The sequence below is a fragment of the Elgaria multicarinata genome, chromosome 14, assembly GCF_023053635.1.
Source record: "Elgaria multicarinata webbii isolate HBS135686 ecotype San Diego chromosome 14, rElgMul1.1.pri, whole genome shotgun sequence".
Lineage (NCBI taxonomy): Eukaryota > Metazoa > Chordata > Lepidosauria > Squamata > Anguidae > Elgaria > Elgaria multicarinata.
Window position 1 is genome coordinate 12,616,407 of NC_086184.1, and position 12,494 is coordinate 12,628,900.

General features: G+C 37.9%; 2 protein-coding genes across 2 annotated transcripts in view; both read left to right on the plus strand.

Moving 5' to 3' along the window:
• Window positions 1-12,494, plus strand: part of DNAJA2 (DnaJ heat shock protein family (Hsp40) member A2) — a 99,446-nt gene that overhangs the window by 37,793 nt on the left and 49,159 nt on the right. The gene's annotated exons all lie outside the window — the stretch shown is intronic.
• Window positions 1-12,494, plus strand: part of NETO2 (neuropilin and tolloid like 2) — a 32,328-nt gene that overhangs the window by 17,594 nt on the left and 2,240 nt on the right. Inside the window, exons 2-8 of the mRNA XM_063141158.1 lie at window positions 1,020-1,076; window positions 3,490-3,630; window positions 5,361-5,609; window positions 6,181-6,225; window positions 6,320-6,447; window positions 9,052-9,280; window positions 10,910-11,023. Of these exons, the coding sequence (XP_062997228.1) occupies window positions 1,020-1,076; window positions 3,490-3,630; window positions 5,361-5,609; window positions 6,181-6,225; window positions 6,320-6,447; window positions 9,052-9,280; window positions 10,910-11,023 (963 nt within the window). The remainder of the gene's footprint in view (window positions 1-1,019; window positions 1,077-3,489; window positions 3,631-5,360; window positions 5,610-6,180; window positions 6,226-6,319; window positions 6,448-9,051; window positions 9,281-10,909; window positions 11,024-12,494) is intronic.

A 12,494-nucleotide genomic window follows, 5' to 3' on the forward strand; every position in this document is an offset into this window, starting at 1 on the left:
TGGCCATGGTGGCTCGGAGTGCCTTTTATTGGCATGCTGAAAGTTGTAGAGTATTTTTATGGCTAAACATGCATAGGATTGAGTTAGGGTGACCATATGAAAAGGAGGACAGGGCTCCTGTATCTTTAACAGTTGCATAGGGAAGGGAATTTCAGCAGGTGTCATTTGTATATATGGAGAACCTGGTGGAATTTCCTCTTCATCACAACAGTTAAAGCTGCAGGAGCTGTACTAGAGTATAGAGTACTATAATTTCGCCAGGTTCCCTATATATACAAATGATGCCTGCTGAAATTTCCTTTTCAATACAACTGTTAAAGATACAGGAGCCCTGTCCTCCTTTTCATATGGTCACCCTAATTGAGTCCAACATTAGATTGCAAGAAGGTGGAAAATATAAGATATTCCAGGAAAAACAGATTTTGCCAAGACTTAAATAGTGTCATATTTAAGTAACCTAACAAATTCGGTTTGGAGTAGAACTATGCGGAGACAGAATACTTTAAATAAAAGTGAGAATCATTTATTCATTTTTGAAACCAATTATGTGGGTCAGAAAGATTTCTCTTTATTTCTTTGCACCACCATAAATACAGGATTTCTTTAATACTCATTTTTCATTGATACTGATTATGAAGTGTTATTTCTGTACAGAATAGTTTTGATTTGATAATTTTTTAAAAAATCACTGAATTTTCCATTTTATCCTAGAAGGGAATTGTTACTTAAATACTGGCAAGGTAGCAAGAAAAGTTTTACAGCACTGGGGCTATTATGGGATAGTAAAATCTGACACTTGAATGAAAATTAATTTTGCAGCAATAGAGCCAAGTTTTCATAAAGATAATCTTTAACAAGTGGATATGAATTAGTTGTGAGATTTTACAAATTATTATCTTCTAAATAATGGACCTTGAGCAAGTTAGGCTGAGAGTGACAAACAGGACAAATGTTAAGCTAAAGCACAGTGAGTCTTGCTTTATTTATACATTTGTATTTTGTTCTTTTTTTCTCACCAGTGTTCTTGATAACTATACTGGTAGTGGAAGGGATTGCTGTGGCTCAAAAGACCCAAGGTACAGTGCAAGAAGTTCTCTGGGGAAAATGTATTGTAATTACATGTTTGAACATTTAAAATTTGAAATTTAAAGTGCCTCATTTGTTCAAACAAGTTTTATTTCATCATTTGCAAAGATATAGAATAATCAAATGCCTAAAACCTTTATATCTAAATTACAAATATATGAGATATCTTGAATTGCCACGTAGGCTGCATTCAAATGTTCATCTGTGGAGGAGTGCACTGCCCTTGCGTTTCTCCCTTGCCTCACTCCTTTTCCTGTTGTGGGGCTTGCATTAAGACAGAATTTCCCGTTAACATTGTTAATCATCATTAAGTCAGATTTCCCTGGTTCAAATATAATGGGGTACTATGGTTCAAACGTAATGGAGAACTAATGCAAGCCAGGATTTCTGCTTTCATGAGGGGAAGAGAGGAGGGGCAAAGGAGGAACATGGGCTTACAGTATTCATCCATGGAATGCACCCATAGAGAATGAAGAGTAAGATTTCTTAATTCAACTCATGTTCATGAGAAGTTGACATTAAAGGCCTATGCCAATTAACTTTTTCACAAGGCAGTAGTGTGTGTTAATTGCTCCATGAGTAAGAAACATTCATGGAAAAAAAATCACTGTTGACTAATTAACACTTGGCAAGCTTACTTGGAAATGAATTTGACATTAAATATTTCACGTGATGTTTATATGCATTATGTGTACCCTTGCATTTTAAACATCTATTTTTTTAGAAAGAAGAGCAAATTGCTGTCTAGTCCTTACTCTCTCTTCCTGCAGAGAAAAGAAGAAAGAGGTTGAATTGTAATCTTCAGATTGGGGAAGGGGTTAATTTTTTTCTGCAGAGGTATGGATAACACCAGAATGTAGATATTCCTTGAGATCCTAGAAATCTTTGAGGAATCTTCTGGTGAGCAGAAGTCTCAGAATGGGCATTACCTGCAGTACCCACCTTCTCAGTATGCTGACCTGCCACCTGTGAGCAGCAGTGTTTCCTCCAAGAGTTGGTCAGGTAGAGCCTTTACTTTGGCGATCTTTGAGTCTTTTTTATGGGATCATTCTCCCAGCCTTGTAGGAGCAGCGATTCAAATAACTTGAGCACTTTTCCTCTAAAGGTTTGCTCTTTCTAGTGTGGCTTAGGGATGTTTGGGGAATTCATTCTTTGCAAATCCAGATTCAAAATGACCTAATCAGCACATTCCGGACTAATGTGTGGATTGAAATTTAGCTACACACCAGATTTCACATTCCTTTAAATGTGATGCAGTTCATGCAGTTTAAACATAACAAAATACCCATTTAAATATGTATTCCGAGAGAAAATATGCATTTAAGTATATACTTTCAGAGAACTTTTTTTGTAAATTTGAATCAAAGCTGGCCACTTCAGAGGTATTCCAGCTTCCTATGGAATAATGCAAATTTTCCCAATTGGACTTACTGAAAGTGGACTGCTGCAGACTCAGTTTGGAACTTTGTAGTGTATTGATTCAATTGTCAAAGGTAAGGTTCAGTCTGTCTTCCACTCCTGTGTAAGTCAAGGAACACTATCTCCATTGACTTGCTACACCTCTGAAAATGGCTGGTTGAGTACAGGAAGCCCAGCCCCACCAAGGACACTTGGGGGGAACAGAGAGCTTGTTGAGGGGATAAGCTTCTCCTCAGCAGCTGGTTTTGGAGGTGCAGCTATTATTTTCCCACTTTGACAGCTGTCCCAATATGTACCTTCATAGCTCATGCTGACAGTGGCAGCTATCATAGTCATTCAGTGGGGAGACATCCAAAGTGAGGTTTCACCTTGGGTCCAAAGTAGGCAGAAGTGAAGGATCCCTCTATCCCAAGCACGAAAGCGGGTTCTGAAACTATTTTTTTCATTCCAAACCCTTAGCAGAAACTGATTTGTCCTGCTTTGCTGCGTCCCTGCAAATATTTAGAAAATCCTTGAAAATATAGCATTCCATTAAGGGATAGTTGTGTAAGGGAAGGGATAGTTGTGTGTTTTAATTATCTTAGAAATGCTATATTTTATCTTCTTGCCTGCTTTAAATAGAAAAGTAGGACTGTAATCTAAAAATAAAGCAGGAGAAATGATTGAAAGTCACTTGCACAGTTCAGAATTGATGCCAATTGGCCCCACTATATTTTAGTAGGAGCGAAGGAAACTGACTATGAATTTGAAAGGCTGTCCCATTGCTCCTTTCACTGCAGGTTTTTGCCATTGCATAGGCTATGTTTTTTTCACAACACCAAAAAATAAACAGTTTTATGGAAAGGGGATGCATATCAACAATCTGCCTCTTGCTTGATAGAAAAATAGTGTCAGTCCACAGGGCCCACTTTTCTGCGGTGGTTGTTATTTGTGACGATTTCCTGGAATGACCATGAACTGTGTTCTTGTGTTTTTTTCAAAAAGTTGGGCAGAATATTGGAGGCAACCGCATGGCATCTACCCAGTGTAGTGACTGGGTACGAACAAGCAACGGAGGACACTTTGCTTCGCCAAACTTCCCTAATCTCTACCCGCCCAACCAGGAGTGTGTCTATATTTTAGAAGGTATTGACATCTTCTTTACATTTTGGGGGAGGGGGTACTCCACTGCTGATAATATGAATGTTGAAACATTTAAACACAACACTGTGTTAGCTAAATAAAATACACTTGAGAAAGACTGACAAATTGTTTCAGGCAGTGTGCCCAAGAATGCAGACTTTAATTCCAATGCAACAGTGAAACATTCTGCAATTAACTAATGCTGAATACAGCAAATATATAATGCATATGTGTTTTCATGTTAGCTGCATAAACACAGAGCTGCACAAATACAGAGCTGCATACCCTGGTAGCTTTAAATCTCCAGTAGTTCCAAAAGGCCCTGGAAGTTTAGGATCTGCTTGGGCCATGCTAAATTTGTGTTCCCTTCGCTGGGCACTTCAAAGACTATTAAAGTCGAACAATCTACATTCGCTTCAAAGTGCTTGCCTTTCATCTTACCATTTTTCTAAGGTTAGTTATATGTGTGGTGCAGATGGCTGCATAAACAGTTACCATTTTGTGTTACCTCCAATAGAATGAATGGATAGGGGATGAGGCAACACTAGTAGGGCCTTAGCTAGACCTAAGGTTTATCCCGGGATTGTCCCTGCCTGCTCCCGGGATATCCTGTGTGTCATTTACATGAACAGGGATGACCCCAGGACAATCCTGGGATAAACCTTAGGTGTAGCTAAGACCTAAAAGAAGGAAGCATGTGAGGTCCTGGATATAAGTTGTGCACCACATAAGCACAGACAAGCCAAAGAGCTCTACACGAGGATTCATATAGGGATGGATTCTTGAATTTACTCCTTAGGCCAAACCAGATGTGATTTTAATTGCATGAAAGTTATTAACAAAAATGTTCATTCACTCATTCATAAGTTTATTGCTTTTACCCATAGGCCATTGTAAAACAACAAGGCACAAAAACATGCAACAGGACAGGAACAAAATTTAAACATGGCGGGAGAAATCATACATGCTTTTTATATATATATATTGGACGGAAGCCTGAGTAACCTTAGAATCCTGGGGAGGCTGGTTTAACTCTGATGGCATTTGTGTTTCAAGGGAAGCTTCCATTAGTGCCAATGGAGGAGCAATATTTGGGGAGCAATAATGAATTTCACTCTCAGTCAGAATGGCTTGAGCTCATAATATAAACTGTGCTTTACTCAGAGTAATGCCATAAATATTATGTTTATTTCTGTTACTGCAGCATGTCTACTTTGTTTTATGAATTGATGAGGTGTTGTTTTATTGTTTTAAACTGAGCTGCCTTGTGAAGAATTTATTCTTATAAGGTGGGTTATAAATGTGAAAATAGGTACTGTGTGGTGTGTTTTTTAAACAACTCACAATATTAAAAAGTATTTAAGCAGGATCATCACACATTAGAACAAATTTCATAACTTTTGAATCATATCCAGGGGCAACAAACATATAGCACTTACATGTCTCTAACGTGTCATTTTGGTGCATGTTCTGCAGAACATTTTGGCTGCAATTCTGTACCCTTTACCTGGCTGGAATTGAGCCCATTGACATCAATCAGACTTACTTCTGAGTAGATATGTATAGGATTATACTGTTCTTGAAGATTTCTATTTGTATTCAAATGAGTATTGCAGTGTTAATTTAATTAACTCCAAACCTGTTCTTATAAAATGTTATGTCTTTCCAGGAATTGCTTTCCTTCATAGTTGCTGAAAATTATATTGATCTGAACGGTTTTTATTTTGCCATAGCTGCTCCACGCCAAAGAATAGAATTGACCTTTGATGAACCATACTACATAGAGCCTTCATTTGAATGTCGATTTGATCACCTGGAAGTTCGAGATGGGCCTTTTGGTTTCTCTCCACTCATTAATCGTTACTGTGGTCTAAAGAGTCCTACCCTAATTAGATCAACGGGAAGATTTATGTGGATAAAGTTTACTTCAGATGAAGAACTAGAAGGAAAGGGATTTAAAGCGAAGTATTCATTTATACCAGGTAAAAAAATCCCAGTTTTTTCTTTGCCTAGTACAGATTCCATCAAAATTAAGTTCAATGTATTGATAAGTGTGCCAAATCAAAATCAACCCACTTTATTTTGCTCACAGCTACTTTTCCTTGCCTTGTTGAGGGCTGCATATAGATCATAGAGCCACATTATATCTTTCAACACAGTAGAGCTGCTGACTGCAGAAAGGTAAACTCCGTAATCCAGTTTCAATATCACAAGCTGAAATCTCAAATCAGAATTCTAGGTGAAAGGACTTGAACATAACCAGGTTTGTGAAGGAGTGATTTTATTTTTAAATAGGAAACATGGGCATAACCCCCACTTCCATTCAAATAAATTTGGAATTGTATGCAACATGACATTAGGCACCTCCACTGTAGATTCTTACAGAGATCTAGACAGTTATTGAGCAGTAAGAAATTTGTCAATCCTCCATTCAGTATCCAGTGCATTCTATTTTTCTTATATCTGCAATATATTCCTTTCTGTTTAAACCTCGAAGAGACGCTTAAATTTTCCTAGGCTCCATCATTCATTTTTTCTTCTTTTCTGTTGCAGATCCTGACTTCACATACCTAGGAGGTATTTTAAATCCCATCCCAGGTCTAGTATTGCAGTACTAATCTCTTTTATTCATTAGATTTTAAATCACTCTTGCCTTTGCCTTTGACAGCACATTGTGTCTGTCTCGCTCTAGATTGCCAATTTGAGCTCTCAGGAGCTGATGGGATAGTGCGTTCCAGTCAGGTAGAACAGGAAGAGAAAACAAAGCCTGGGCAAGCAGTTGACTGCATATGGACAATTAAAGCTACACCAAATGCCAAGGTGGGTCCACTGAATCATTCAATGGGTAATGGGCTTTCAGCACATTAGTAGCTGGGAATGGTTGGTCATTAGTAATGATTTGAATGCTGTGTCTCATTCATTGAAATTAATTACCTGTTGGCGGTTGTGAGAAATCAAGATAGATGTTGGTTTCATAGACTGCATCTGGTGCACAATAGTAGTGTTGCAGCTTGTGTCCTGCTCTGCACTATTCAACTGTAAGGAGCATATCTGGAGCTCTCTGAGGGATCAGAAGATGGCATATCGATATTTTAGTAAGGATCCATCCAACTTGGATTTTTCCCCTCCTCAATGTTATTCCGTATATTTAACTAAGGTCCAAGTGCAAAGAAAGTACTGTTCTGTTATTTTTAAAAAAACATTCATTACGGCAGTTCGGGCTGGTTCCCAAGACCAGATAAGGCACACGCTGTCCAGTATATTGGAAGCTACTGGTGCATACTTCTGTAGACTCTGTTGATATGTATTTTTTATCTAATCTTTTATTTCCATGTCTGATAAGACAGTTCTATGTTAACTAGGCAGTATTTAAACGATATAATATCTGAAATTAAATGCTGATGGCATTTACCTGTTACACTTCCATATCAGGAATAGAGATTTTTATAAATGATATTTCAGTGGATTTAACTGGAGCCATCTCATAGAATTTGTTTGGGGGATTTTTAATTTGTTTTCTGATTCAAGTCCCTGTTTTAATATTGCAGGTGTTTGTGACTATTACTAGATTGATAGTATCTGAGTGTGCTGTAGAATAGTCTATACATCTATGAAATTGCATGACTTGTTGTATAATGTCAGTTTAAGGAGATAATAATCAGTCTAGTGGGGCTTGAAATCTACTTATTCATATTTGGGCATCTTTTTCTGATGACATAGTGCATCTTTCCTACACGTGCTTATGAGAAGAGGAATTATTTTCTTGGTTAAGATTCTGCAACCTCTTTGGCCAATCTGCAGTGCAACAAAAGTATTAATTTGAAACAGGTTTGATGCCGAGTGCCTCAGAGAAATGAGTGCTTGCAATTTAGGAATTCAGAACTATGTAGGACAATGCCAGCAGCAAAAATATATGTTCATTTCCAGGAGGTAACATAATAGAGATGCTCTATTTTTGTTTTAACTATTTAAGTTTAGAGAGCAAGGGAATACAAACAGTATACATTTTGAATTGTAGAACGCAAAGAGCAGCAATACCAAAGTAAGACATCAAGTTACCTCCCCTTGATCCATTTATATTCAAAATATCTGATGCTTTTTTAGAAATTTCATTGAACGTTGCTGGAAGGCATATCTTCAATTGGATGCTTATTGAATATTAATTAATCTTCCTAAATCATAGTGCTTTGGTTGGATTATTTATGGTGCCTTTAGAATTCAAGTTTGTCAGAATTCTAAAATGCTGTTTGCCTTAGCTTGCTAAGGTTTAGAACCATGGGTTGCATGGCCTTATAAGGGCTGGACCAGATGACTGAGGAGAGGAGAAGCAGAAACCAAAGATGAGGCTACCCATACAGTATTGAGGCAAGGAAAGGGGCCCCTACAGTGTAAGGAGTTTGATTAATCCAACCATTTTTCTTTCTTCTCTCATATCTGTCTTGTTAAATACAGCTTGATGCTGTTCTTTGGAGTGAATTCTGGCTTTTGGTAATGTGCTGGCAGGCTATTAGATATTGTGTTCAAGCCAGACTTAATCAGTCCCTAAACTTTTCTCCTTTTTTTGTACTGACATCACCCTTCTCTGAGCCTCTGGTTGGTCAACTACACTGTAAATGGTAACTCACTGCCCACTTACAGTGTAAGTGAACACCTGTGTGAGGAAATCATTGCAAAATATTTGTGAATATTCCTGCCAAGACAGAAGTGCATGAATTGTACTTAATGACAGCTTTCTGGAGGGGGAATTTGTATACATATGTGAGTGAAAATTTGCATCCTTTTATAAATTCCTTAGTGTTGAACTTGTACTCTTTCCACCCACAGAGTTCCTCTTGCCCGTTTTTTGATTTGCCCCTTTAATCAAAATATCCTTTTGGAGGTCAAAGTGGTGAGAACATTTAGAACTAAAGAATCTTGCTTAACAAGTAAAAGCATTTTGTAAGTTTCCTTTCTGCTACTACAGTTATAACACTTTCCCAGTACAGATTTAACTTCCTTGGGGAAAAGAAATTGCTCTGTAGTTTAAGAAAGAATCTGGGGGAAAACAGGCTCCAGAAATAAGGACTTGTTTCTTTTTTTTACAAGAGGGAACCTTAATTCTATCTTGTGGTGGAAAATGGATTTCTTCTGTTTTTCCTGGAAGAAGTGAGCACACATTTAAGGAGGGAATTGTTGTTAGGACATGTAACTATTTTAACTTTTTCTTTAGGCTTAAGGCAAAGAAGGAGAAAGGAGTTAGTGGTTGGAAATTGCATGTGTATATTCATATATGACTAGAACGTAAATGTTTTGCAAGCAATCTGAATTAAGTTTATAAATTTTATGTTTTTTCTAATGGAAGGCAATGTTTGCATTTTGGGCTTAATGCAGTTTAACTGTTAGTTCTACTTCTAAAGATATTCTTTCTTTTCTCATATTAAACAGATTTATTTGAGGTTTCTAGACTACCAAATGGAACATTCAAATGAATGCAAGAGAAACTTTGTGGCTGTGTATGATGGAAGCAGTTCCATTGAAAACTTAAAAGCAAAGTTTTGCAGCACAGTGGCAAATGATGTTATGCTACAAACTGGAATTGGGGTTGTACGGATGTGGGCAGACGAAGGCAGTAGATTAAGCAGGTTCAGAATGCTCTTCACGTCATTTGTGGATCGTAAGTATATTGTGAAGCATACTTTTACAAGAGACAGCAAAATTGTGTAAGACTTAGCTTTGAACTTTTTTCTGAGGTGTATGAATCAGGTAACCAACTCCTTACAGACCCTGCTTTTGCTGCAAATTAGGATTGGATTAGCATATAACAACAGCTCATGCCGTGATTTTGAGGTGCAGGTGGCTGGAGATTTGTCAGTTGTAAGATTCATCAGTAAAAATTTATGGAGGAGGAGGTTGTGAGATACAGTTGTAGCTTGCATTGCCTGTCTTTTCTATAGAGCCGTTCCACCTTTATGGTGCAACGTGATCTCTTAGTGCAGGGGTGCAAAACCAAATTCCATTTTGGAGAAGATCTTGGGCCACATTCTGCTGGTTTGTCCTGGGGCCCAAAGGCAAAAGCGTTTTTACCTTAAAGTGTTTACTGCATGTAACTAAGTCTTATGAGAGGCATTTCAACATTTTAGAATTGGGGGAGAACTACTCAAACTCCAAGAAACCACTGAACGACCAGTGTTGGGGGAAAGGGGTGGGACCTTCTGGAGAACCTTGGAGAGATTCTCAGAGCCCTGGATGCAGTCCCTGTGCCTGAAGTTCTGAACTCTTAACAGAGCAAGGCAAATCCTCTGTATTTGGAAAGTTCTATGGCTTTATTTGAGGCAGAGTACAGGCTGAATTGTTAATGTGACTTTCAGGGACTAGAAGGAAGGTGGGTTTCTTTTTTAATTGACCAGGCATTTTGAAACTGGGTGACTTCCTCAAATAATCGACCATTTTGATCTATATCTACTCATCTGTGGACTCTCTCCAAATAAGCTGAGAGTTTGGAGTTACTGCCTTTCTTTAATAAAGCTCCATGGTTACGGATAGTTGGAAAATAACAAGGAATATAATTAAACCTCAGATGGGAATAGTTATCTGATAAATTGGTGACCTAATCATCAGATTATGATATTTAAAATTGATACATAGCACAGGTTATAATAATTCAGACTGTAATCCTATACATATTTAGCCAGTGTGGCGTAGTGGCTAAAGTGTTGGACTGGGAGTTGGGAGATCCAGGTTCTAGTCCCACTCGGCCCTGGAAACCCACTGGGTGACAAACCCTCACCCCATATACCTCACAGGGTTGTTGTTGTGAGGATAACATTGAAAGGAGGAGGATTATGTACGACGCCTTGGGTTCTTGGAGGAAAAAAGACTGGATATAAATGCAATAATAAAATAAATAAAATAAGAAGTCCTACAGTTCCCAGCATTCCTCAGTCATGACTAAAAGCTTTGACTAATTAATTAACTTGCTTGGAAAGAGGACGTGGTAGAGGAGAATGATAGTATGGCTTCTCTTTACTACTCTCAAAAATAAATGCGACCCAATCAGCATTGTTGGGGGGAGGGGGGGAATCAGCATTAGTTTGCTACTTTAAATAAATACATACTGTGTGTAAGACGGATGCTGTTCACTAATGGCACAGCTGTGGAAATATTCTAAATGTGCTAGTATATGGCATGCAGATGTTTTCTTACCTAAAATTCTAAATCAACTAAAGTATATTTCAAATAGTAGTTCAAGTTTGGGTAACTCTTTTTTCTTTTCTTTTTCCCTTTTTCTGTTCCTCGTTCATAGCTCCCTGCTCAGGTAGCACTTACTTTTGCCACAGCAACATGTGTATCAATAATTCTCTAGTCTGCAATGGCATTCAAAACTGTGCATACCCTTGGGATGAAAACCACTGCAAAGGTGAGTAGTGTAACAAGCAACCTTGTAGAGCCAGGGGTGTCTGGTTTGTGACTTCTAATTTTCTTCTGAACAAGCTGAGAGCAGTTCTTTTCAAGATTCTAAAGGCCAAATACTGTGAGCAAAACAATGTTTCTCTCTTTGTAATTGAGAAATCTGCCTACCTAAATTTTATAAGGGAAAGCACGTTAATCTTGCAGAAGAAATCTGGCCTGTTTTATATGTCTGGTTTCTTAATTTGCCAGCTGAGAAACTAATACTAGCTGCTATTTGTTTCTTCACCTTGACGCTTCTTTGTATGAGTCAGAAAACCATACAACTGCATTTACTGTGCTACACTCAATCTCTCTGGTTACAACATCCTTTTTTTCTTCTTCTTCTTCTTCTTCTTCTTTTTTTTTTTTTTTTTGCATTATAGCTTAACAAAAATAGATCAGTTGCAAACCAAGCCTAGATTGTTTTAAAAAAGCTTTCTCCAACAGAGTCTCTGCCTCACTAACATTAATCACTCCTAGTCAGAATGGTCTTTTACCAAAGCTAATTCTCTAGGCAACAATTCTGTTGAACCTGTGTGTGTTTACTATATTCCTCCAGTTTAGAAATCTGTTTTAGCATCAGTACATATGGGGCTGGAACTATATTCCCATCTTCCTAGCTTCTGGGAGATAATGAAATAAATTAATGTTAATATTTTAGCTGTAGATGTGAACAGACTAGTATCTTTAATATCCAAGAAATAATAATGTCACTATTTTCCTTCTGAATGTCCTTTTTTATCTGTACTCATACCTCTTGCCACCCAGAACAATGACCTTTTCTTTCCAAGCTTGCGTTTAATTTTCCTGTAAGTTGCTAAACATAGAAAATTGTTGTAATCTAGTAGTGCCATCTTGTGTGCTTTCATATGAAGTGCTCAAATCTCTTGTCATGCACTCTTAACTTTCAGTGCCTCAGGTGTGGTGCATCTCCTTCCTAAACCATCCAGTAGTCTTGTGTATGCAGCCGTGTGTGTGTGTGTGTGTGTGTGTGTGTATAGATGTGTGGATGGGAGAACTCACCCACTATTAAAGAATTAAAGAGCTTCAGCTATTGGGCGGTATAAAAATGTAATAAATAAGACTAGAATAGGGCATCTTCAGGTCCTTGTTAAAGCCATCTAGGGAAGGGGCCTGGAGAAAGAGAATCTGCTGTGACCAGAATCTCCCATGTGTTCCCTGCCTCTCTGCAGTTTCCATGGATAGCATCACATTTTTAGTAGTAGAAAACTTAAATCTGTTTTGGGAGAAGATGGTATCTGGTTTTCTCTGCTGCAGGATCTTTTCTCTCTGTCTGTCTGTCTGTCTGTCTCGGGCTCTCTCCAGGTATGAGGGTGCCTCACGGTTTTGGAACTATTAATTTCACCAATTACTTACCAATGAGAGAGGACGACTTCTCATAGTTATATTTTAAAGATATAGGAGATCATTCATTAGTC